This window comes from Lepidochelys kempii, chromosome 16 (assembly GCF_965140285.1).
Source record: "Lepidochelys kempii isolate rLepKem1 chromosome 16, rLepKem1.hap1, whole genome shotgun sequence".
Classification (NCBI taxonomy): domain Eukaryota; kingdom Metazoa; phylum Chordata; order Testudines; family Cheloniidae; genus Lepidochelys; species Lepidochelys kempii.
In genome coordinates this window covers 20,604,848-20,632,192 of record NC_136395.1, presented here as the reverse complement: position 1 = coordinate 20,632,192, position 27,345 = coordinate 20,604,848, and the positions used below count along the sequence as shown (strand labels likewise).

Sequence of the window (27,345 nt, the reverse complement as noted above, 5' to 3'; positions counted from 1 at the left end):
TACGTAGAGACTGTCCAGTTTGACCAATGTAAATGGCAGAGGGGCATTGCTGGCACATGATGGCATATATCACATTGGTGGATGTGCAGGTGAACGAGCCTCTGATAGTGTGGCTGATGTTATTAGGCCCTGTGATGGTGTCCCCTGAATAGATATGTGGGCACAATTGGCAACGGGCTTTGTTGCAAGGATAAGTTCCTGGGTTAGTGGTTCTGTTGTGTGGTATGTGGTTGTTGGTGAGTATTTGCTTCAGGTTGCGGGGCTGTCTGTAGGCAAGGACTGGCCTGTCTCCCAAGATTTGTGAGAGTGTTGGGTCATCCTTCAGGATAGGTTGTAGATCCTTAATAATGCGTTGGAGGGGTTTTAGTTGGGGGCTCAAGGTGATGGCTAGTGGCGTTCGGTTATTTTCTTTGTTAGGCCTGTCCTGTAGTAGGTAACTTCTGGGAACTCTTCTGGCTCTATCAATCTGTTTCTTTACTTCCGCAGGTGGGTATTGTAGTTGTAAGAAAGCTTGACAGAGATCTTGTAGGTGTTTGTCTCTGTCTGAGGGGTTGGAGCAAATGCGGTTGTATCGCAGAGCTTGGCTGTAGACGATGGATCGTGTGGTGTGGTCAGGGTGAAAGCTGGAGGCATGCAGGTAGGAATAGCGGTCAGTAGGTTTCCGGTATAGGGTGGTATTTATGTGACCATTGTTTATTAGCACTGTAGTGTCCAGGAAGTGGATCTCTTGTGTGGACTGGACCAGGCTGAGGTTGGTGGTGGGATGGAAATTGTTGAAATCATGGTGGAATTCCTCAAGGGCTTCTTTTCCATGGGTCCAGATGATGAAGATGTCATCAATATAGCGCAAGTAGAGTAGGGGCTTTAGGGGACGAGAGCTGAGGAAGCGTTGTTCTGGACATCTGGTCACCCTAGCCAGGAGATTCATTTTTACCTAAACTGTCCACGTCCTATAAAAGTGCATTTGTATCCTATTAGAATATATTACAACATAGCACTTAAGCTACTACCTCTTCAGTGGCAAAAATGTTCCTGCTACTGGTGAATATTCACATTTATCAGAGAGAGATTTAAAACAAATTGAGTGAAAGAGGAGACTGTCTAACGGAAATTATATACAAGGTGACCAGCAGTGTTCTAGCCAGTACCAGATAGTTCTGGGGCACAGATGAAAGTGACACCCTCAACTCTGGGGGTGGGGAGGCCACATTTTAGAAGATGCAAGGAGACAAGAGTCCCATAGCTCCACAAGTGCAAGGGTCAGACATGGAATGTGGCCTTAACTAGGGATGCTTGCTGCAATGCTCAGTGATTCAAGGTTTAATACATCATCCATGCATGCTCTTCAGACTTGCCAGGATAGTTTGGAGAGGGGAGAGTAAGTGAATAATTAAATCAATGGGGACTGGTTGACTATTCGCCACGTCTGAAAATCAGGTAAGTGCCTAAATATGGACTTAAAAGCTGAAACTTTCAGCCTTTTAATTAAATAATAATAATCTTGGCCTTGAACCTCACTTCAGGTCCTTGAGCCTGGGTTTGGTTTTGAGCAAACCTGGGCTAGTTTGTTCTGGTTCTGAGTTTTCCAAGTTTGTTTGGATCTAATTCAGAAAGTTTGAGTTTGCAGAGTAGTGTCCTATCAGGTTTTTTCCAACTTTACTTAACAGCTTTGAATGGCTGCTGTATAACCAAAATCTGATATAACTATATGTTTGAAACCTTAATAAGAAGTCGCTATCCTACCACATGAAGAGGTCTTTAGTTCATTTTGGCACAATCCCTTTTTAAACTGCAGGAAACTTTGCAGTACAACGTTAGCATTGGCCAGTGTGTCTCATTAAATTCCACTTTACAAAAATAACTGGAAGTGGAATATGATGGGGTTTTGTAGCATACTTTTCTCCCCCAAGTGTGAATCAGGGATAATTCACAAGGTGCAAAAAGAAAGCAAAATAAAACAGGCCTCTCACAGGACTTACCCCACATGCTAAAGGGCAAATTCTGCTCTCTGAAACATGCATGCAGTGCTAGTTAATTTCCCTGGCAGTTGCACGTTAGTATCCCAGATCTCAATCTGGCCCCACAGTTTGGATAGGCACTGAAATTAGAACAGCAGAAAAAATATATTTCCTCTGGACCAGTGCTAAATAAAAGAGGAGAAACAGCTGTTGCCTCATCGTTAGAACAATAATAAAATACTCCATGTCCTGTGATGGACTGAATCAAATTCAGAGGAAAAACTGTCCTAATTTGCAGCTCTGGACAGTGGGAAAATTATTTTTGACATGAATTTGGTAGAGAAAAATGAATAGCCACTGAAATCCTAATACTGTTTTGGTTCCCTGAGAAATAGAACATGCAGTTGGATGGTTGAACTGGTCAGAGAGGGGACTTGTCTGGTTTTAATAATTTCTCCTCTGCACCAGGAAAGGCAGCTGTTGACTCACTTTGGGAGCATCCCAGATAACTTGTGCCATGTGCAGGGAAAGGTTCCTGGAGAGCTTTGCCTTGTTCGTCGCTAATCCCATACCAACTTCTGTAGCAAGCTGTATGCAGTCCAGGTGCATAACTCGGGAGTGTTCCGGAACAGGAAGAGTTTGGGTGTTCCCATTCAGGGCAGAGGAATAGTGCTTGACACGGTGGCTCTTATGCACCGATCTCCGTATTTCAATAATAATGTGCCTTTTGTACTCTCACTTTGAGCATGGAGTGGCACAGACAGGTGAAGTGACTTAAGGGTCACACAATAAATTAAAGGCAGAGCCAGGAATAGAACCCAAGTCTCATGACGCTTCGTTCTGTGCTCTACCCACTTGGCAATGCTGCCTCTTGAGAAAGAGGGCAGGGAGGATGGCTGCAGAACCCCAGTTCCACATCTGAATCTGAACTGCCTCCAGTTTTAGGATGGGATCAGGGCAGGTTGATACCAAATCTTCCATGAACTTAGAAAAATTGCATATTATGGCTTAGCCAGAACGACTGGAACCACAGTTCATGAAGTACTTGCATTAAGTGTTGGCAACTAGGGGATACAAGCTGGGAGATAAAATAGCTACAAAGCCACGTATTACTTTCCAGTTATGTCACGTAACTGAACGGCTGTTACAAACAGTCCCTAAACTCCACATGCTCATTACACCCTGGTAAGGTCAGAGAAGAGATGTTCAAACCCACACATGGTATTGATTAGGGCAGGTCTACATCTGTTTGAATTCAGAACGTCGAGTCCTTTCCAACAACTAGGATTTCCTTTACAGCTATGATGTCATGACTGAGGAGTGACAGGTTTTCTCCTTCTGGTTTTCACCTGGCTTTCATTACAATGTTTGAGTGATTTGAAATAATACATGGTGTTCTGCAATAATAAATTACTCTTCCTTTCCTAGTGGGGGAAGAAAAGCTGCATTGAAATGACAATACAGCTATGACATAAATTTATATTCAGCCCCCGCCCCCCCCCCCCAAAAAAAAATCCAGGAGATCAAAGTTCGTTTTGCCTTCTCGTCTCACGCATATATTAAGGATGATACATGAGCTTTCAAATTTCCTGTCTCCTCTTACTGTCACAAGCTTTGTGCTACTTACAGTTAATGTTTAGTTAGTTAATTTCCTTGTATTTGTTACTTTGAAAAAGTAACTGAGATCTTGAAATGAAGATTACACAATGCACATACAAGTGCCCCCATTTTATGTTAGTCAGGAAAACCACTTACTCTGTGTTTATAAATGGGCTATTCTTTCCTAATAGGCAAGGATGCCTTCAGTAGAACTCTGTGTCCCAGATGGAAAAGGCAAATAGGATTTAAGTGCCTGAGACAAAGCCCACTGAAGGTCAGTAAGAGTCTTCCCACTGAGTTCAACAGGCTTTGGGTTGGGCCCTGATAGACTCATAACCTTACTATTAGAGTTGGTTAGAAAAAAAATGGACTAAATGAAATTCAGATGAAAAAGGGAAACTTTTTTTGTGACTCTTCTACACCCGCCCCCCCCCTTTTTTTCTCCACCCCAGTGTAGGTACTATGTAATTTTTCAAATAACCAGTAGCATTTGGTAGCAGGAGTCTCCACCCTCTATTAAATTGTGTGACCGGGTTTTAAAAAACCTGGGGAATGAGCTCACTCACTGAAAAATTCTATGGGGCAGATCCTCTCACCTGCCTGAATGCTGCGGAGAGCTTGCTTAGGTTGAGAGCTCTCTGGGGTAGGGGCCATCTTTTTGTTTGGTGTTTTTTTGAATAATGCCTAGTACAATAGGGTCCTGATCTGTGACTAGGACTCCTGGGTGTGACCACAGTAAAAATGCTGAGGCTCGATGGAGGGGTTTACAAGGAGCCAGGTGTGGCTTCCTGAGCCACAGGTAGCAGAACTAGAGGAAGTGTCCACCAGTGGGCTGCACCTAGGCGGTCCTCAGCTAATGGTGTAAAGGTTTTTTCACCAGTGGAAATTTTCTGTGCTCATGGAAATGCGCTCTCTCTCATCCTTTTTCCCCCCTCCCCACAAGGGCCATCTCTGACTACCTTCACTTTGCACCACAGCAGAGAATCCAGCCCAATAGCTTTTCAGAATAACTTCTGTAGAACCCTTGGTTGGTTTCTTCCCTACTTAATTCTGTAGCAGTTTCCCACAGGGTAAATTAAATACTGCAGAACCAATGCAATTCTCGCTCTGCATCAAACTGCAATCGCAGCAAACCTAAATTATTTGGGGGTGGAGCAGGAACAAGAGAGCTGGAAAGTTGCCTGTGTGTTTCTGATGTGCACATAATCATAGTAACGAACACGGATCTGAATTCCACTTCTGGTCTTTCTTTCTAATAATGGGCTGGACCAAAAGCTAGGCTCTGATTAGCTTCCAAACCTTACGGTCTGGAACACGCAGCCTGGAGTCATCTAATCAATGTGATGTGTCATTCCTCTTCTCCCACCCGCACCCTCCCTTACTTGTGCATTTCTGAGTTTTTTAGCTGGGACAGGAAGCTGCAGCTCTGAAATATTGGGGGAGAAGCTGCCCTTTTTATATTTCTGGTGTGACCAGAAGTAGGAAATACAAGAAATCTCCAATGATTTCCAGTCTTATTTTGCAGACTCAAGTGGTTTGGATCAGCAGCCAAACATCTTAATGCTTCTCTGAAAGGAATCTCCAAACCTTCTAAGGCTCTTGCTCATCACTGCCAATAACATACAGCGGGGCAACGTTTAAAAACGCAGTCTTCACCGTGGTGCATTCAGTAACCCCAACATCTTCCTGCACTTAGATTAGGAAAGTGTAATAGCCCAAAAACTGTGGAGTGCTTTACACATGGTGGTAATGGTAGCATAAATATACTTAATGACAAGTACATTTATAAGCAAATAAGTGTGTCAAATCATGAGCTTTTAATGGTGGCCGCTGGCTGTTTTGGGACCTAGGCTAGACATGCTCAGGCCAAATGTTTCCCTTGCTGTTACTCACACTCTGCCTGATCCTGTGGGGGTGCTGATGGGCTCTTACTTCCCATTCAAGATGCTCTGGCATGGAGATCACTCAGCAGTTTCAAGGATCAGGCCCTGTTACATTGTGCGTATCTACATATACGCATCCCCAGGACAAGAGAAAGGCAGGGTGCTCTAGTGGATTGGGTACTGAACTGGGAGGCCTTGGTTCTCTTCCCAGCTCTGCCACTGACCTGCTACCTGACCTTGGGCAAGCGCCTTCATCTCTGCATCTGTTTCCTTTTCCACCCTTTGCCTGTCTATTTAGGGGCCATCTCTTACTATGAGTTTGTATTGCTCCTAATACTCTGGAGCGCTAATTGCACTTGGGGCTTTTAGGCGCTACTGTAATACAAATAATTAATCACCAAAGCAATTGGTTAGAGAAGGCTGATAGTGAATTGCAATGTACATGAAGCTGGTGCCATGGAAGCGGTCCATTCTACTTTTAGTTTATTTGTGGGGGGGATGAGAGAGAATTTTAGATCGTCAAAGTGACTCAGCCCAGAATCTGTATGACGCGAACCAGCACTACAGAAAGTTCTCGTTCCTTGTCTGGGGATGTCCTGTCTCTCATCTCAGCAGAATTACAGAAATTGATCTTTACGGTAAATATGCAGATAAAACCTGGCATCTGGTTTGGCTGTCTTGCAGACACAGATACACCCAAAGTATGTTTGTATGCATGCGTTGCCTAGCTCCCCAGATTCAATACTGGCACTAAAAGTAGTTGGATTAAAAAACTCTCACTGGGAGCAAAATAAAAGGGCTTTGCTCTTGCCAAAGAGATCAGCTTTGGGTTATACATGAGTGTACCCTTAGGGATAATATGCCTTGTTTGTCAACAAAGAGGCGTTTTTAAAACTCGAATGGATTGTCTTTGAAGCAGTAGCAAGTACAGATTTCATGTAAAAGAAATCAGAGTTGCTTTGACATTGCCTTATGCTTCATTTTTTCATTCTTCACTGGAGCTCAAACAGCAAACCCCCTCTCAGCCCTAGTCTTTCTCCAGCTTTCGCACCTGTATGGTGCTCTGCTTTGGGGCCAGATGCAAACCGGGTGAGGAACCCAGCCTCTACTGTTTTTGATACTGACATGCTCTGTGAGTGAGAGCGCTAACTGGACACCCGATGGGGAATGTGGACAACCCAGTAAGCCATACTATTGTGACATGCTCTCATCAAAGAGGTGTGGATAATGGAAGTGGCTTGTCTCAGGGTAGCTCTGCCAATCTGGTTAGGGTGTAGTGTTCCTCTTTAGTAGCCAGTAGGGTGAAACATTGGGCTAGGAAAAGACCTTCAGAGGCATTCTCCTTCTATTCGTGGTGTGGTCCAGTACCCATTACTTCCCAGATGTTAGCTGAGTTTAGATGGGCAGATATTAATTTAGGAAAACCCTAGAGCCCTATTTGTCTGAATTTAAAGAATGAGGAAGGAAAGGGGAGGGGGGGTGCCTTGTCTTCGTATATCCAGTAAACAGGAGTATGTTTGCACTGATGGAGGCAGATCCAGCAAAGATGCAACCCACTGGAGCTCCTAACTGAGAACAGGGCCTGTCTCACGTCTCCTTTGCCTTGAGAAGCTTGCTTAGGAGAAGCCCACTGGAGAGTAAAGAGCAAACAATAAAGGCAAAGTATTTTTGCAGCACAGGAGATGATTTCCCATACTTAAGTCTTGCACTGCCACTTTGCAACCCTTAGCACTTTGTGTGTCTGTGTGTGTCTTTTTCCTTCCTAATCCTGCTCCTGAGAGTTTGAGTGCTGAGCAAACCGTGTGTGTGCTCATAGTCTAGGAAGGTGAAGGGGCATCCTTCTCTATCTCCCCTGTGTCATGCAAGGAACAAGGGTGGCTACTCCAGCACTGCTCAGTTAGAGGGAGGGTTGGTGGACACCTGGGGACTCCTAAAGGTGTAGGATCACTGGACTCTGGAAGAAGTTCTGATTGCTCGTGGGAATGGGTAGGGCAGATGTCTTTAAATAAGAAATGTTCTAAAATATAACTCACTGGCACAAAGTCAGCAACCTGGGGTGAGACTAGACATGGTGTGGAGGCTGGGTTTGGGATTTCTGAAACCTCAGTGCTGGGTTTTTGGATTTGCAAACCTAAAACCACAAGTGGTTTGGATCCATGATCCATTTTATTGGAACCACCAAAGTCTGGGTGGCTGTTGTGAAGGTTCTGGGTTGTTCCTGTGTCTCGGGTTAACCAGAGAATCTCAGACACTGCAAATATTTCATATCCGTTCTGCAGGGCAATACAATGCAAGTGCTCCTATAATAATGAATACCTAGTCCTTATGTAGCCTTTTTCATCCATACACCTCAGAGCCCATTGCAAAGGAGGTTAAGCATTGCAGTTGGCCTCATTTGATCTTCTACTGTTGGATGCTTACACTCAAATGAGTATCTCAACTTCATTGAATGACCCACAGACACAAGATTGCCCAGAATTAGGTATGCATTATTCAGCATAATGGAGAGGACAAACACTACAAAAACTGTCTGGATTTAGCAAGCTGTTTTCTCAAGGAGATTTAAACGATAGCAGAGAATAGGATCCACCCATTGTAAAAAGGTAGCTGGCAAGGTTCCGAAGGCGCCTACCCATGTCACCTGAGAGTGGCCCTGTCTCCAGAGTGTGACTCCCGCTGCACGTGCTTTAACGACCCCTTTGTGCCTTGCTGCTTGAGACAGCCCAGGCCTTGTGTCCAGTGGATGGCAGGTTATTGGAGTTGGATCGACCTGCTTGCTTTTTCAGGGGAAGTCACAGATGTTCTCAAGCCTGAGAGTTTCTGAGGGACCGTCGGCCAAGAATTCCTTCCAGCCCTTTTCCCCAGTCCACCCCAGTACCTGCTGCGCTGCTAGCGTCCTCAATTCTGCCCTAGTTTTCTACCCTGTTTCTTATTTTTGACAGATCGGACTCCCACATGGTTCTGCCACCAGTATTTCCAATCTGTCTGTCCGGTGCTTGTGCTTCTTTTTAAAATTTTTTTTTCTCCCTCCCCTCCCCCCCCAACCGTTTTTACGACCCGTTTTTATGTAACGGAGCAAAATCAACAAGACCCGACCGTGCCTTGGTCCACAAGGGAAGTGCAGGGCTCTGCTGAACTTTCCAAAGATAAAGTGGAGCAAGCGTCTACAGCTGCCTCCGCTCTGTGCTTGTACTTGGCCCTTCTGTTACTTGTTGGCGGGAGACAGTTACATACTGTGATCGTGATGCTCAGCTACCTCTGTTCCTGCGCTGCCCATGTTCTGGGGGTCACCCAGCTGCACCCCCTTCATCCCCACGCCGAGTTAGTGCATCTGAGGCTGGTCTGTTTACATTCTGCCCCCAATGGGCCATGGAAGCAGAGAATGGTTTTAGCGGCGTGGTGGTCACCCAGCTACATCCCCTCCTTCCCACTCTGTGGCCCCTAATTGAGACTGGGGAGCGGGGCATACAAGAGAGTTCTGATACCACCTCTGTGGGGCCCTTCAATAAAGGGGATTCTCAGGGGTCTGGTGAAAGCCTCCTTATGCTGCCAGAGCAGCACAAAGGAGCTACAGCAGCATGAGAATCGGGCCCTGTAAAGCTGTACATCTCTAAAGCACGGGAGTAGAAACACGTTGATTTAAACCAAAGGGTACGTCTGCCCTGCAGCTGGGAGTTGTGATTCCCCGCACAGGTAAACTTGTGTTAGCACCGCGCACGCTAGTGTGTTAAAAGTAGCCGAGTGGGCGGCTTGGGCTAGCTGCCCGCATCCACGCCTGCCTGCCTCCCTCCAGTCGAGCTCAGGGGGGTGGCCCATGCTGCTATTTCTGAGCTGAGCGAGTGCGTGTCTGCCCACGTGCACAGCTCCCGGCCGCAGTGTAGACAAACCCGAAGTGTCCGGTCTCCTTTTCAGCTGGTTGTGCATCTCTTCAGGTGTTTCTTTTCTGCTTTTCCTTGTCTGTCACCTCCTTCCTCTCCAGTCTGCTGCCTGTGAGCCAACTTCCTTGAACTTCTGCTTCTCCGGTCGGTCTCTTTTTGTGAGAAGTTCAGGAACTCTAGTTAATTGCTTGTGATTAGGCAAGAACAGACTTGCAAGAGCCAGTCACTCAGGTGGGGAAAAGAAGGAACAGGGGAGGAACAGAGAAAAAGGTTTCTTCAAGGCGGAAGGTTTGGACTTCAGCATATTTAATATTCGCAGCAGCTGCCTGTGTTCATCACAGCGCACGGACTGTTATCCTTCTATGAAAGAACTTTTCTCTTTGAGAGAGTATGCAAGAGACAAACTCTCTGAGCTGATGAGGATTTTTCTTATAATTGTGTCTGTTTTGCTCATTTGTGTGTGACTTTTCCTATTTTTTAAAAAAACCCAACAAATACAATGAAAACCCTGGACAAACAGGGAGCTGTTCTGTTTCCATTTCAAAATATGAAACCTGGATTTGTGCAGGAAATAGCCCAACTTGATTATCATGCAGATTGTGTAAAGAGTTGTCACTTTGGATGGGCTATCACCAGCAGGAGAGTGAATTTGTGTGGGGGCGTGGAGGGTGAGAAAACCTGGATTTGTGCTGGAAATGGCCCAACCTGATGATCACTTTAGATAAGCTATTACCAGCAGGACAGTGGGGTGGGAGGAGGTATTGTTTCATATTCTCTGTGTGTGTATAAAGTCTGCTGCAGTTTCCACGGTATGCATCCGATGAAGTGAGCTGTAGCTCACGAAAGCTCATGCTCAAATAAATTGGTTAGTCTCTAAGGTGCCACAAGTACTCCTTTTCTTTTTGCGAATACAGACTAACACGGCTGTTACTCTGAAACCTGTATTTTTTTTATTCACCTGTCACTAAAAAGAAACTGGCACCCACCACTCAATCCCCTGCCCACTTGTAACAATTTTGGAACTGAGACAGTGCCTTCTATTCTGTTCATTAACTTGGTATGAGATGACCGTAGTAACACAAGGCCACAGTTGAGATTTGGGATCCCTTTGTGCCTGCTCATACCTGGAGCAAGAAACAGTCCTTACCCTGGAGAGCTTGCAATCTAGGAGACACAACAAAGGGTGGGAGAAAGGTAGGATTATCTCCTTTTGACAGAAGAGAAACTGAGGCACAGGGAACTGAGTCCAAGAGGGAGTCTATGGAAATGTGAAGAACTGAACTCACCCAAATCTCCTGAGTCTCAATCCAGTGTCTTAACCAGAAACCTGTCCTTTTGCTCAGCACTTTGAGACCCTCAGCTGAAATAAATACCTAGCAACCACCTATACTTTGGATGATTGAAGAGCTACAAAAGCATGAATAACTCCTAACCCTGCTGTAACTTCTATTACCCCCATTTTATAGATGGAGGGGAAACTGAGGCAGCGAAACCTTGCTTGACTTGCCCGAGCTTGCACAATGGGTCTGCAGCAGAATCATACATATAGCTCAGAGTCATACATATAGCAAGATGTTTTGACTCCTAGCCCTGTGCTTCAGCCACTAGCTTACTTTCTCTTTTCAAATAATAAAAACTTTTGAATACTTTGATTTATTTTTTTAAATGCATCCTTTAAACACTTTGCTTTCCAGGCTCTCTCCTGTGCAGAGTTTCAGCCCGAATGAGTGTTGTGAGGGTAAAATAATTTTGCTGTGGAATAGGAAGTTCTGTTGCAAGCTTTAAATGCAGGTTATTGGCCTTTTAAGCAATCTTCAGCGCTTGTTTGTGTGGGAATGCTTAGGAAAGTGAAGCCCAATTCACCGAAGATGTGAATTTTAGGTGCATAAGTTAAAGCACATTAAACCCTCATGTGGGTGCTCTCTGTCAGAAGGAAGTGGCCTTAGTTTGCTGTAGCTTACTTTTAAACTTTCGTGTTTCACGTCATACTTTTGGTTATTTCAGCTTAACTTTTCTTAGACTCCCCATATCGACAAACTCTCTGCATTTCCTAAAGGAAATGATTGAACTCCACCGTTGCATACTCTTCATCCCTCTATTTCTAAAACCTCATAAGTTGCGGGGAGAGGGAAAGCTTCTGTGAGGTCCATGCGTAGCGTTTCAGCTTCATTAATCAGCTTTGCTAAGTGGCATATTCCTAGCCCATGAGCGTTTTACAAAGGGAATGTCTTTCAAATGGGGAAAAATTATAGCCTGCTTCGCACTAAATTGTTCAAGAATAATTCTGGTCCCCACTTCTCAACAGATAAATCTGAAGTCGTAACAACCAGAAATGTAATCTGTCTGTCCAAAATAATTGATGAGCTGCAGCTTGAATCTAAACCTAAATGGGCTTTAAATGAGAAAATGCTGGAGACTGGGGCACTATATATCATCTCCGAGGCTGCTGCTTTGTATGAGAGAGACAGTGGGGCAAATCGAGAACGAATGAAGCTATGGAGGATTTGACGCGATTGGTCGTGTCCTGTCAGCTCTGATTGTCTTTCAGATTTCTTCTGCTTCTGGAATTTGCTGAGTAACGCCTTCGTTCGGCGGTTAGCTGCATGGAGGGGAATCTAACTTTAAACTCCGTTCCCCATGGCCCCTTATGGGCCATGCAGGGCAGTGTGTTCCAGCCATGCCCCCTCTGGCTGACCCTGACATGCTTCCAACACACCCTCTATACCTGGGGCTGGTAGCAAAGCCAGTGCAGAGCTCTTCTGCCAACCCTGCCCCAGCCAAGGAGAAACCCCTGCACAGGGTGTGTTCTCTGGGGTTCATGTCCTCCTTCCTGCCCTCTCCTAGGGCCCCTCTACGACGCCAGAGTGGCATAAAGGGGTCTTAATGTAACTGGCAGTTGAGGCCCATTGAGTCTCATGAAAGGCTTAAGCTTGTGCTGTATGATGATACCTGCTGTCCCATTAATCTTTGTGAATTTGTACATTTCATCTATTGAGCTCTATGGTGGCGACTCTTCCCTCTGCGCCGCCCCCCCCCCTCCCAAAATCTGGTCTTTGTTTCACTGACATAAAAGCAGTGATTGAACAGATGCACATGGCCTCCTGCTAGAGGTTTCCTTTGGCTCGGTGTTTCTGAGCTGTGCTCGCCGCAAGATAAGGGGAAATCTTACATCACGGTCAGGAAGTGCTAAAGAAAGTTCCTTTCGTCATTCGTCACCGCGTTATCTTCAGCGTTAAAGCTGCAACATTCCTTGCATGCTGCAGCATCCATTTAAAGCCCACCGCTTGGACCAAGTCCAGTCGGCAACATGGCTTGATGCCCAGCCCTCCAGTTGTATTGTGTGTAACACATCCCCTCCAATGTACTTCCTCCCTGAAGAGTTAACGCCAGCCTCATGAATTCCCTGCTCTAGAAAAGTCCTACCTTGCTTGGGAGCCAAAGCTACCACCTTATGAATCCCATCCCATCCCATCCATCATACTGTCTGCCCCATTCTTTCCTCCTAGCTTCTTTACTGCTTTATTAAATTTCTCTTTGAGAGCTTTCAGACTGCCCACTAGCCTCCACATCAAAAGCACTTATGATACCGTCGTCTAAATGCAATGACTCCGGATACAATGATGCTGATGCTGGAAGTCATTCATTTTTTACACAGCTGCCGGGGTGAGTGTCCTGTTCTGCCTTCCAAGGTTGGGGCCCTCAGGGTGCATGGAAAATATTAACGATAAACTAAAATATTGCTGCCCGGAGAGTTCATTTTCCTGAACAAAAGAATCTCTCAAACATTCGAGGTATATTGGTTTTTGAGAAGCTCAGGGGTATTTGGTGTTTTATATTGATTGGTCCCTCCTCTGTAGTGTTGAAGGACAAGAATGCTGGGGGCGATGAGAAGCTATTTTAATTTGGTTGATTCCGGTAGCACTCGCAATGTACTAGACCTTTACCCATGAGCTTGGGAAAGTCTTACCATGGGGAAGCACAGCTGTCCAGCCGGCCCAGGTGTTACTGTTTCTAGTCATAGAGAGAGTCTCATGATGACTGGTGATGGGGTAGGATAAATGAGAAGGGATGTGGGCTAATCTCAAGTGTTCAACCTGTTGAGGAAATGTGAGTCTCCTTGCTCTTATTGTTAGCTCTGTACTCTGACACCCTTCATCCATGCCAACCGCACAAAATTTAGCTAAGGACTTTGGGCCAGATGCTCAATTGGTGCAAATCAATATAGCTCCAGCTGGAGTGAGAGGTTTACCAATTTATACTGGCTGAGGACCTGGTCCCTTGTATTCAGGGCTTAAATTCAGCTGGAGCCATACAGAGCGGAGATCTGGAAAATATTTTCAAACCTTTGGGAGCACTCCCCCCCTCCGGGGGCTGAAGCCCTGAGCCCCAAATGTTTGGGGGGCCTCCAGGAAATGAATTTAAGCCCTGCTTCTATTTATCACCTTTCATGACAAAGAATGCAAAATAGGGGTGTGTGTGTGTGGGGGTTTGTGTAAATTGCTTAATCTCTGAGGAGAGAGATGGCAGCCATCTGATGTACAATGCACCACAGCCATTGGGGGAGGGGAAGAGTTTATGGAGGAGATGGTATGATGGGATAACATGATTTTGGCAATTAATTGATCTTTAAATATTTGTGGTAAATAGGCCCAGTGGCTTGTGATGGGATGTTAGATGGGGTGGGATCTGAGTTACTCCAGAGAATTCTTTTCTGGGTATCTGGCTGGTGAATCTTGCCCATATGCTCACGGTTTAGCTGATCACCATATTTGGGGTCGGGAAGGAATTTTCCTCCAGGGCAGATTGGAAGAGGCCCTGGAGGTTTTTCGCCTTCCTCTGTAGCATGGGGCACGGGTCACTTGCTGGAGGATTCTCTGCTCCTTGAAGTCTTTAAACCACGATTTGAGGACTTCAATAGCTCAGACATAGGTGAGAGGTTTTTCGCAGGAGTGGGTGGTTGAGATTCTGTGGCCTGTGTTGTGCAGGAGGTCGGACTAGATGATCATAATGGTCCCTTCTGACCTTAATATCTATGAATCTATGAGTTGACTCGGGACGCTCTGGTAAATCCTCTGTTTAGGGAATGTACAGGGTCACGCACAGCAGCCAAGGTGGTGCTTTTTAAGGCTTTTGCTGGAAGACCCCCACCTCGCCCTCCCTGGCAACTGCAAAGAAGTCCATTTATCTATGATGGAAGGGTGAGGGACTGAGTGGGCCTTGCTATGATTCTGTGAGTAGGGTCTAGGACTTGAGACCTGCTGGCTAGACAACCAAACCATTCCCCTTCCACTGTTTAGCAAATACAGACTCAAATGAGAGGGAGGGTGGCCATATGGTTAAGGTGCCGGATGGGGACTCCAGTCTGGGTTCAATTCCTAACTCTGACACCAACTCCCTTCTGTGCCCTTGGGCAGGTCAGTGTCTCTGTGCCTCAGTTTCCCCTTCTGTACAATGGGGATGGTAACCCTTTCTTTCTCCCACTTTTAAATCTGTCATCTTTATGGATTACTGTAAAATCTTCGGAGCGGGGATTATTTCTTACATGTGTATAGCACCTCGCGCAGGAGAGCCCTGATCTTGGCTGGGAATTCTAGGTGCTACGGGAATAGAATTAATAAATAAGTAAGATCCATAGGAGGCGGGTGTAAGAGGCCTCCCCAGCTAGCTGCCTTTGGAGGGTGCCACTGCCAAATGTTGAGGGGGGGGAAGTCTGCCCTGGCCATGGCCATGGCCCTGCCCACATTCCGCCCCCAGGTCCCACTCCTGCTCGTCCTCTTTCCTCCGAAGCTCCGCCTATTCCCCTCCCTGCTCCACCAGCATGGGGGCCTTGCAGGAGGGGGTGAATAGGGGTGTGTGTGTGTGTGTGAGAGCAGTGAGCTGCATGCTGGTGGGAGGGCAGGGGAGGGGGTAAAGAGGCGTGAGCAGCAGGGAGAGAGCCAAGCGGGGCTGGGCGTGTAGCGTGGGTGGGGCTTCGGGGGGAGGAGGCTGAGCGGGGCCAGGGCCATGGACCGGGCACACACAACCTCCCCAATGCAGAAGTCATGCACCACCCATGGCAAGCTCCTTGCTTGACTCACTGCTTTTCTGGCTGAAACCGGACCGAACGTTTCCTTCCTCACAGACATGTAACGACCAAATAATCCCTCTGCATTTCACTAGCCTATGCAGCCACCTCGAGGGTTTGGCTCCTCTTTTTTTAAATTTTTTTTTAAACAAGGTCTCTCAGGATTTGTAATTGATTGAGGCTGAGAAGTAGGCTAGTCTGCCAGGGAAGTGCAGCTGTTTGTACGCGGCTGCTGATATCTCTGCTGTATGGGCTATGTGCCAGCTTACTTAAGGTCAGGTTGCAACAGAGATCCATTAGGCTAAACCCAGACTACAAGGGGAACGACTGTTTTTCTTGAGGCACTTCCTTCGATAGCCTTGTGGTTGGGATTTTTTTGCTTTTCCTTTGTCTCAGGTGCTGAATGCTAATGAGGCTGGAATCCTGCTGGAACCTAAAGTAGTTGGTTTGGGTTTAATTAGATGATAAAACTTACTTTTCTCTTGTTTACTCAATAAGGAGCTGGTCCGGGAACTCTTCAGTTCCTGCTTATTCAAATATTTCCATGGGATTGCTTGTGTGAGGTAGGGCTGTGGGACAGAGGCCTAAATGGGGGAATGCAGATAACCTTGCTGACATTATAACTGGACTAAGGACAGGAAAGGAACTGTGAGTTCACACAGAATGTACATGGAAGGGTGGGCACGTAGGATCATGGGTGGCCCATTTTAGCAATATTAAGGAACATCAAGCAGCAAGTTATACTTAAGTGCACCAAGCCCAAGTATACTCAGCAATGTCGCAGAATCTACATTGGGATGCAGAACTGTGCTCCTGATTTTAAACTTTAATTAAAAATATATGGTGTTCTGAAACCTCAGGGTTGTGAAGAAAGCCTTTGAAATGTGATCAGGATGTAAGCTGATGCGGGGTTGCCTGCCTGGGTCTTGAAGCAAAATCACTCTGAGCAGTGAACTGCCATGTTCATCTTGACGAATCACGAACTCTGAAACCTAATGCCAACTTGAAAATAGCCCCCTGTTTTTCTGCTGATTGGCTGGACGTCTCTGAAAAGCCAATGTAAGCTCTCACTGCTGAATGAAGTGGTGGGGTTGGGGAGGTGGGGTGGGCCAGGCTGCTGGTTTCTGGGGCACTCGGTGTTTTAATCTCCGTCTCTCCCCAGCTTTACCTTCATGTTCATTCCATCCACAAAAGGGGACTGGAAAAGGAGTTGCATCAATGTGCCAAACCCCTCAACAGCTTCCTGACTGCCACCAGCCCAAATACTCCCACTTGTCCCCTCCTCCACTTTCCCGCAATGTTCTTCCAATGCAGTTATATGCTTGCAGTACAGAATTTTGTGGCAAGCTGAAAATTTGGCAGCAGCCCAAAATAAATCCGATTTTATATGAAAGCAAATAACCCAAGGAGCCACTGTACTGATTAAATCCAGTACAACAATAAATAATACAGTGAAAAGCTTCATTTAGGAAGAAAATATAGCCAGAAGCTGCCGCCGCACATCCGAGTCCGAGAAATTGGGGAGTCTCACTATGGAATTTAGGGCTAGCTTGCTGCAGAGCGTGTGTGTGTGTGGGATATGGGTGTGGCTGCAGAGAGGAAAGGTCATCTTCCCCTTTGGAAATTAGGGTCCTGGATGGTAGTGGAACAGACTGTAGCTGGCTGCAGTTTACAGCCGACTCTCATTGCTGTGTTCTGGAATACTTCCATAAAAATCAGCTCAGTTGTTTAAATACAAGCCTTCATTTGCTTTATTGCAAAGAACAGCACAGTGGGGTCATGACTGTAATGACGATTCCATGTCTGAAGAAAGCCAGTAATTGGGGGACTCGCTCAATGTAGTTTGTGTAACAGAGGGCCCATTACAGCCCTCCTAGGATCATACTCTTAATCAGAGCTGACCAAAGAATCTTAATTCTTGTTCTGCTTGGCTTCAAGGACTAATTTCATTCTATTAAACATATTTCTTGCTCTCCCCTGCACTCTACTGAAGGTTTATCCCCAGGCCCTTCCTGGTTTTAAATTCTTCATTGGCTAGCTAAGCACTGACAGGATGTAGCCCCCAAATCTTTCACAACTCCACTAACTCCCGCTGTAGCGCTGTTCCAGCAAGGTCAGCGCTTTCAAAGGCAGTGTCTTCTCCATTACTGATGTTTATGTAGGCTCTTCAGAGCCTCTGCGTTGGGTGAAGTGTTCATCCGGGATGAAGGGCTGAGCCTCCTCTCTTGCCTGAGTGTAGATCCAGTAGGAGCTGTGAGGACAAACCACCATACTAGTTTTAAAATGGAGCTTAATACATTTCTGAATGGGATCATACAATGGGGGTGCTGGGATAGAAGGGGACTGGACTCCATGACCAGGAGGTCCCCTCCAGTCCTATGTTGGTGGTGCTTCACGCAGCTAGATAATACAGGTGTAGAGTTACCGGCGTAGGGGATCAACCCCTATATTATCACCAGTAGGGGTGGCGGTGGATTAAGAGGTATAGGCAATGGAGAGATGAGCACAAATGAGATTTGAGAGGAGTTTGGAGGGGAAGGGGTTTAAGTTCATGTCCTTGTCATAATCTTTCTTAAAGGCGATTCTGTCTGACGTGTGTGCAATGGAAGAGAGGGGAGCATTCAGAAGGAGCTGAGGGCATTCAGCACCCACAGCCCTTCTCCTGCAGCGCACTAGGAATGAATGGTGGGATTGTTCAGCTTTGGAGGTGCCAGCTCTTGGTCTGGGAGCTTTCAGGGAGCCAAGAGTCAGAACAGCACAGTTAGCTGCCAGGCTTCCTAAATAAATCTCTGCCGTGGCTAAAAGGCTTTTATGTTGATTTCACCATGTGGGACACTTGAAAGAAACCTCAGCATTTCCTCTCTGTTCTCCAGACAGTCTGTGCACTTCCTTGTGAGCCTGTGTGATCCATTACGAATAGGGACAGCAGGACTCCAGGGCAAGTGAAAGCAAGAATGCAACAAATGTTACTGTCCTCGTGGAGTGTGGAACTCCCACCTGCCTTAGGATTGAGGGTGGTAGAAGGACCTCAAGGCTCCAGTTGAGCAAGGTACCCAGTCACGTGAGCTGTAGCTCACGAAAGCTTATGCTCAAATAAATTTGTTAATCTCTAAAGAGCCACAAGTACTCCTTTTCTCTTAGCTCTAAGCTTGTGAGTAGTCCCAGTGATGTTAAGTTAGGCGTGGGCTAAAGTACTCTGCTGAACTGGGCCCTTACATGGATTTTGATGTGAATTGCTTGCTTGCATGCTGTTAGCCATTGCAAACACCCTGTGACAGTGTACTCAGCCGGTTGTAGCTAATTATTAACATATGGAACTTCTGTTGCACCATCTAAACCAAAGATTTAACAATCTTTCAGAAACCTTTTTGAAATGCCTCAGTGTCCATGTGAAGTGGATAAGTGTAAGTATTCTATAGATGGGGATACCGAGGTAATGTTTGCACTGTAGCAAGGTTAGAAGCAGTTGTTAATTAGCTCTCTTTAATACAGGAGTCGGAGTTGTAGAGATGAAGGCAGGTTTTGTGTTAAGACACTCGACTGATACTCAAGACCTAGGCTAAGTTCCCAGCTCTGTGGCATACGTTCCAGGTGGGCAAATTTTTTAACCTTGCTCTGTCTCCAATTCCCCTTCTGTAAAATGGGGACAATTCTAATTTCCTACCCCCCACGATGCTGTGGTGAAGATGAATTCATTGACTGTATAGTGCTTGGATGCTAACATGCTGAAGGCCGTCTAAGTGTATTGGTAGAAAGTTTTCCTTTTTCCATCAACCGTTTCAGGGGCTCTTTAAATGGCTGGCTGGATTCTTCCTGGACTCTTGTCATCTATGTGAACACGGCAACTGTCTGATTGCATATTCGCTGTGGTGTTCGATGTTTTCCGCAGATATTACCTGGAGCACTAATTTAGCAACTGGTAGTGGCGCCACTGGCATGATAGTTTCCAAATTTGAGTAAGATGCACAATGACAGCAGCAGGTAGCTCTTGTTTGATGGGGTTTTTAAAAAATATTTTTGCTCTTTGCTCATCTCCAGTGAGATGAGATTAGCTAGGTTGGATAGAACTAACCTTAGAATCTTGTTATGGCTTATGTCCACTCATCAGAAAATATACTGTCAGGAGAAGACTTCTAGTTTGCTTTGATGCTGTGCTTGCGCCTTGATCTTTCTGAACTCCGATGCTGTGAAGTTGACTTCTTCAAAGAATTTGAACTGAAATTCTACAGCACAGATCTTGGGGGTTCAGTTTTTAAGTCTTCTGACTGCAAGGAGAGAGTTTTTTAATCCACTGCTGCGAGAGACAGTCATTCTTGTCCATAGATGCCAACCCTTATTTCTGCCTGTGCATTGGGACAACAGGGTGAGGCGGATGCTATGAATACTGCAAAAGGGGAAGGCAATTTTTTTGCATTCAGGATTATGAAAGGAAGCTTGCTTGTTGTCGTCTGTAATTATGGTTAAAACCTGTGTCATTAACTTTTCAAATTGGAGGCTTAAAAGGATTTAAAGTAAATACTTAGTGGAAATTTGAGATGAATGAGATGTTAACAAAAAAACAAATCCCTTCTATAAGCAAATTAGTTTTGCATAGGCTGAAAGCGCCTGCAGAAGCCTGGAAGACTGAGGTGTACTATGAAGCCTATGCATTGGGACACCCACCCACCAGTATATATGTTGTAAGACAATTCTGTAGAGGCTTTCAGTCTATCAGAGTGTTAATTTTGTCTTTTCAATCACAAAAATGATCATTCTGCCCCCGGGTCTATTCAGCTAATGAGAATGTTCGGAGTTTATAATGATTCTAATGATGTAATGTCTCTAGCCTGTGTTTTATTGGTTGAGTTTTATTGCCTACTGCTGGAGCTGTGTGGGTGGAACTACACAATCTCCCTGTTTTGTCTAGTTAAATTAGTTTCTCATTAATTAAGTGGTCTTTCTAATCCACTGCCTGACTAGGGTTGCCATCTTTCTACTCTCACAAAACCAAACACCCCTGTCCTGTCCTGCCCTGCCCCTCTTCTGAGGCCCCGCCCCCACCCACTCCATCCCCCCTCCCTCTGTTCACTCTCCCCACCCTTACTCACTTGCTCATTTTCACTGGGCTGGGGGTTGAGTTGAAGAGTGGGGGGCTGAGAGCTCTGACTGGGGGTGTGGGTTCTGGTGTGGGGCCAGGGATGAGGTGTTTGGGGTGTAGGAGGGGGCTTTGGGCTGGGACTGTGCGGTTTGGAGGGGGATCAGGGCTAGGGCTGGGGCAGGGGGTTGGGGCATGGGGGGGAGTCAGGGGTGCAGGCTCCAGGTGACGCTTACCTCAAGCAGCTCCCAGAAGCAGCGGCACATCCCCCCCCATCCGGCTCCTATGCGGAGGCGCAGCCAGGTGGCTCTGTGTACTGCTCCATTTGCAGGCACCTCCCCTGCAGCTCTCATTGGCTGCCATTCCTGGCCAATGGGAGCTATATAGTTGGTGCTTGTGGTGGGGGCAGCACGAGGAGCCCCCTGGCTGCCCCTATGCATAGGAGCCGGAGTGGAGACATGCTGCTGCTGCTTCCAGGAGCCGCATGGAGCCATGGCAAGCAGGGAGCCTCCTTGTCCAACTCTGCCACTGACCAGACTTCTAACGGCCCGGTCAGTGGTGCTGACCAAAGCTTCCTTTTTGACTGGGCATTCCGGACACCTGGCAACCCTATGCCTGACCCCTTAAATATAACCCCAAATGCAATAATATTTATAGGCACACTTTGTGCAGTTTTCTTTGTGGAGATATGGGTTGGCCAAGGAGGTTATAGTTTGATTCTTTGCCAGTCTTTTTGTTTGGTAGGTTTTAAATTGCATATTTGTAAAGTTTGCAAGTAGTAATTTCTACCATGCTAAATTGGCCAATTGGGGACCGTTAACAGTACAATGTGACTACAATGTTACTGACCCAATGCAAACTGTGTGGCTGGTGCAACCAAATATGCAATTTGAAACTTGTCCTGAGTAGTCATATGACATTATTTCTGTTCCTTGATTGGCTGATTTATGTAACAATGTGAGAATTAGGAATATTTGTGAACAATTTGTCAATGAGCAAGTAATCCATGGAGAATTTTGCATAATGAGTACACTGGAGAATTTTGCATGGAAAACTTGCCAACAGAAAAAAGGTGAAATTAATTATTTGCTGCACAGTCAATCAGTCCGCTCTAATAAATAACAGGGCTGAGAGCCAAACAACTGAAGCAACACCTTACTTCTCTCATCCTTCCTTTCTTGTTGCCATACATTTAGTGTAGAAAGAGCCCTCTTTGTGTTCCCAGATTACAAGGTCACGCACACATGGTCACAGTGCAACAGTCCATTATTGCTATTGTCAAAGATGACATTTTTTTTACGAGGCATTGGATTACTCAGCCAATTGAGCCATATGGCTAGTGGCCGAACAATCTTAAGTATTTTATTGTGGTCACAAACGAGACAAGAATTCAGATGGGCTAAAATTAATGATGACCAAAACTCTGTGAAAACAATCTTCACTGTGAGAGACTTGCTGTGTTTATCGGTGATTTTTTTTTTTTTTTTTAAAAACTCATACCTAAGGCTCTCTGCTTAGTGACCTGCCTCTGATTTGGTCTACAAACTTCATTTCAGGTTGGATCACCAGAATGGCAGCTATCATCTGTATTCTAGCATGTCAATTTGCTGATACATCAGCACATCGGAGGAAGTAGGAGGGGAAACGTAAAGTACTGTTTGGATCGGCTGCCAATGGTTTCTGACCTGAGAGGGCAAAAAAAAAATCATTTTTCTGTCCTTGCTTCTTTTTTCATGTCACTTGTATTTTTTATTTTTGTAAATATATGGGGGGGGGGGGGTGTCTGTCTGTCTGTCTACTGATACACACACACACTCTCTCTCTCTCTCAGTATGTCTGAGACTTGCATGGGGAGCCATGGAATAGATTCAAATTGTCATTAGTTGCAAACTCAGTAATAGATTTTTATATAACTTTTAGCGTAAGTTCTGCTCGACTTAGAGCTTGAAAAGGAAACATCCTGCTCTTAAACTGTTTAGAACCTGTGCCTTGTGAATACACTTAAACTTCAAGTTTTGGTTTCCAACAGGGCCTCTGTTGATGGTATATTATTGAGAGTACACGCTCCATAATGGAGCAGTGGGGAACCTGTTTGTACTAGCATGCTCAGTAAACGAATGCATCTTCTCACCAGGCAGTTCCCATATTCTTCTTCACTTCCTGTTGCTTGCGAATTTTGATTGTCTACAGTAAGTTACTGTTACAGAATTACAGCCTTATCTCTTTTTTCCCCTCTCTTTGCAGTTCCTCTGTTTGAAGAACATTCGAACGTTCTTGAAAGTCTGTCATGACAAATTTGGATTAAGGAACAGTGAGCTGTTTGACCCGTTTGACCTCTTCGACGTGCGGGATTTTGGAAAGGTAAAAGTTAACTCCTCATCTGTGTCGAAAAAGGGGTTTGAAAGCGCTTTTACTGCTGCTGGGAGCCCAGACCATTTTCGAAATGATCGGCCCAGCATTGGGCAGGACATACAACCAGCTTGGATTCTGCATGGCTCGTGCAACCCACACCCACTCTGTGTGGCACCCTGTCTCCCCTGCCCCTGGTGGTGGCTGGGTCTTGCAATCGATCGATGAGCCTGCTACATCCTTGACTTGCAGAGCCACCTCTGCTAAGCTCAGGCTGTGTAGAGGCTCCTGCTTTAGAACTGGTGCACTTTCTCTGACCCGAGTGGCTCGTCAAAGTTCAGGGCTCTGTGGGTGTTCCAGCTGGGAGTAAAACTTGGTCGTAGCCAGGTATTTCTTGCAGTCTTGTTTATTGACAAGGAACATACTGTGTCTCTGAATGCAGAAGGAAGCAAGAACAAAAAGGAGCTGTTTCTTAGTTTACAGCCCTGCAAGCCCCAGGGTGACACTGTGCTCACAGGTTACTGCTTGGTTTTCTTGCCACCCCCTCCCCCCCCCCCGTGCACGCGCAATCTTGCCTATTCGGTTTCTTTCTATGTGTTTTCTGACAGACACACACCTACTTGGTCACAATACCCACTTGACCCTTCTGTCCCCATGGGGCTAGTTTCTCGCAGACTCTGCTAGGCTGTGTTTTAGGTGGTGCCCCTTAACCGTTTCTTACAGCTGTCTTAAATGGAGGACTCGTTCACCATCAGTTTCAACAAGGTTTTAACTCAACGCACAGCAAGGTTTCATCCAGCTCACAACCGAACACACAGGTCCCCATACTGGTTCAGTCTCTACTGCTGATGACCCACTCAGGGGTAAAAAGAAAAGGAGTACTTGTGGCACCTTAGAGCCTAACAAATTTATGTGAGCATAAGCTTTTGTGAGCTACAGCTCACAACACGCACATGTCAGGCAGATGTATGCTGGGAGCAATTTACAATTCAGCTCAAAGATCCAGTTCTACAGGAGTTTGAGCATCCTTTCAAAATTCTTCTTGCCTGTTCACCTAGACCAAGTAAGCTGATGAGTGACATCTCCCAGGCACACGACAGATTTCCTTTTTGGGGAACAAAATATTGTAATGGTTGCTCATAAAAATATATAATTATTTACTGAGATGATGTTATTGGAGGCAGTGGGTCTAGTGGATCTGGCAGAGCTCTGGGACTCAAGAGTCTTTGGTTCTGCTTCCTATTCTGCCACTGGCCTGGTGGCTCACCTTGGGCAAGCTACTTCACATCTCTGTTTCTCTTCCCTTTTGTCTCCTTAGATTTGCAATTGCTTCTGTCTCTTGATAGGTGTACATACAGTACTTAGTGCCGTGGGGTCCTAATCTCGGTTGAGGCCTCTGGGTGCACTTGCGATACAATAACCAAATCTATATAGACCAGTTTGTTTCCATGATGGTGAGCAGATTTCAGGCTTGGGCTAGTTAATCCCCTAGATGCTTTTGAAAAATTTATCCAGAGACTTTTCCAACCAATAGCCCCCGGACAATAATTTTGTTTTATTTGTGCTGTGTGTCACATAGTTGAGAGAGCAAAGGGAGAATTTCCTTTTTCTGTGTTTAATGGCAGCAGTGAATTCTGGATGAAGCCCAGGTGGAAGGGAGCTTCTGAATGGTTTTGACAAGAGCGTGTCTGTCTGATATCCCTTTTACTAGAATTCAATGGCATTAGCACTCTAACGTTACTTTGATGGATATCGGGTCTAGGGAAGCCTTCACACACAAGGCAGTATATTCTATTCTTTGGGCGATACTGGTGTTAAGAAGTCACTCAGCTCTTTTAGGAGCTATGCATTACTTTATCTTTCCTGAGCTACAAGGCATATGCTATGTGAAGGCATCCACTTTCCTGATTATCTGAAGAGTAGTTTTCCACCGGCTGATGGGGAAAGATTATATTATATTTATTGCCTAATTTATTTTGGGGACTATTATCTGGAACTTGCAATTGAAGGAGTTTGTTTTATGAGTTCATGATTTATGAACCGCAAGGAGACTCTTGTTGTTTTGAGACTACAGATACGCAGAAGCTGGGCTGGGGGAAGAACTGTTGTATAGAATGCTGGTTTGCTTTCACATTTTGTTTGTTGCAGTTTATGGTACCAAATGGCTCAGCAAAGTTGTTAATTGGAGCTGCTTTTTTACCCTTTGAGACCATACCAGCTGCATATCATCCCATTCCTTTTCTATGTCACTCACTATCTAGCTGTGACTGGTCTCTAGGACATCATTCTGCCTCTGCTGAAAGCAAACTAGAGGTTAAATAACGTGGGACATGACTTTCCATTTTGAATCACAAATTGTATAACTCCGGAGAGAGCAAAGGAGTCTTTAATTTAGATCCCCACTTGCCAAATGCAGACTTCATACACACAAAATTCTTCGTGGAGCCCATTCATTACTTAGATCAATAACACTTTTCAGATACAGGACACTTATGCCATGTAAGAGCCTTTTATATACAATGCAGAGTAATGGTTGACCATTTAATTATATGGTAAGGACAGAGTAACAGTGTGGGGTGTTTCCGTTTTCAGCTATCACTTATAGCTATTCCTGTCCTCCAAACTAGAAGGCCAGTTAGGTCATGATTACTAATAACTTTTGGACTTGCTGAAAGGTAATTATCAAGTAAAAAGGCAGGGGCATGTCGTTATTCTGTATTTACTTGTTGACCTTCACAGACTGCCTGTAAATAAAGGGGCATTACCATTTAATCTGTGCAGGAGGTTTCAGATGGATATCTGGGTTCTTTACAATAAGAAAAATCCTAAAAGAACGCTCAAATTCTTCCCTCCTTCCCCCCGACAGGCTACGTTTCCAAAGCTGATGCTTTGCTCCTTTAGATATTGTGAGCCGGATCTTCAGCTGGTCTAAAGCAGTACGGATTTCAGTGGCACACCACCGATTTTACATCCGCTGACTTACTGCTGTGTCCATTTTCCTATTGACTCCTATTCTGAGCCTGAGGGACCCCCACTGTGTATTACACCTTAGATTTACATTGTCATTAACTCTTAGGGCCAGATGCTTGGGTGTGTCTGAGCTCAGTGCACGTGGGGAGGCTTCCTAGCTCGCGCTCCACCCCGTCTCTACTGCTATAACCCTGAGGGCTCGGTGGTTCCCTGGCAAGAATGAAAGCAGCCTTGGGGCTGCTTTAATTGCACTGGCTAGAATGGCCCCCAAGAGGATTTTTCCTCAGTCCAGGATCTCTGGCTTTATGCCACCTCATAGTGCATGGGGTTTCCCAGCTGCCCTGTTAGCCCAGCTTTCCATCTGTCCGGGCAGCCTGAAGGGTCAAAGATCTGTCTCCCTCTTTTATCAGGCTCCGGACTTCAGAGAACTGAAAATAGTTGCCCTGTTGTTTCATTGCTGAAGAAATAAAAGTCCTACCTCAGTGACTGAAATACTCCTTTTATGGAGGGTGTGGGCATTTGCTTGGAGAATCTGACAGACGGATCTGCCGTTACAGGCTGACTCTCGGTTGCGAAGACACCGCATAGTCTGGTGGTTAAAAGTGAAACCTTGCAAGTCGGGAGTTCTAGTCTTGTCTTTGCTGTTCATTAGCAGTTGGACCTGGGGCGAGTCACTTCTGTGCTAGTTTTAGTGGCTTCTCTCACAGGTTGTTGAAGTTGGATTGAGGTTGGTAAAAGGTTTGGTTGGGGTCCTAAGGCAGAAAGAGCTACAGAAGTGAGAAGTCCCGTTGCTGTCATCGTGGGATGCTGGAACGCAGGACTTAAGCAAACAGATGCGTATTTTTCTTGGGTGTTGCATAGTTTTTCTTGCCATGTGTCATAATTACCCAAAAGAATTGCTTTCGATCAGGGGGTCTGCTGGCTTTCAGGGCTTTTCCCCTGTTTTTAGACCCTGCTGTTAAGCAATAATATTATGACAGTGACATGCCAAGATCCTGGCTGAGATTTCCAAAAGCGACTTTTGGGCGTTTCAATTCTGGGTGTCTGATGAGATGCCTTTAAAAAGGCCTAATTTTCTGAGGGCAGGTGCTCAGCACCTTCTGTACAATGAGACCTCTGCAAGGTGTCTCAAGTTGGGCCTGCCAAATCAATAGTCACTTTTGAAAAGCTCAGCCCATGTGCGTGTGTCTTCACTGCAGCAGCCGTGGGTGTGGGATTCTGATGGAAGAAGCACACTGCTGTTTTCAATTTAGGGTCAGGTCCTGCAATGCACTGAGTTCCTCCTGAGAGGTACTGAGCACCCTTAACACCCACTGAAGGCAATGGTACTGTTCAGTCCTTTGAAGAATCCGGTCTGTAATAGCAAAGGGAACAAAAATAATGCCCAAGTACATTTGTGTTTTTGCGCTGTACATATGTGCATTTAATTTAATGACAGTAATACCATAATGCTTAGCTCTTGCATAGCTCTTCAATTTGTTGGCACCAGATGTAATGAGATAAGATGTACATAAATATGGATTAAACGCTCCATCACTCTGAGTCAGCATGGAGGCAGTGAGGTTCATGA

At 45.7% G+C, this 27,345-nt stretch overlaps 1 protein-coding gene across 8 annotated transcripts in view; it reads left to right on the top strand.

Annotated features, from left to right (window-relative positions):
• VAV2 (vav guanine nucleotide exchange factor 2) overlaps positions 1-27,345 on the top strand; it is a 326,386-nt gene that overhangs the window by 40,225 nt on the left and 258,816 nt on the right. For 7 of the 8 annotated variants that reach the window (XM_073313966.2, XM_073313965.2, XM_073313964.2 and 4 more), the window contains exon 2: positions 22,701-22,817. In XM_073313966.2, coding sequence (XP_073170067.1) covers positions 22,701-22,817 — 117 coding nt within the window. Of the gene's footprint in view, positions 1-22,700; positions 22,818-27,345 lie in introns of those variants that run through there. The other variant, XM_073313967.2, reaches the window with a different exon arrangement.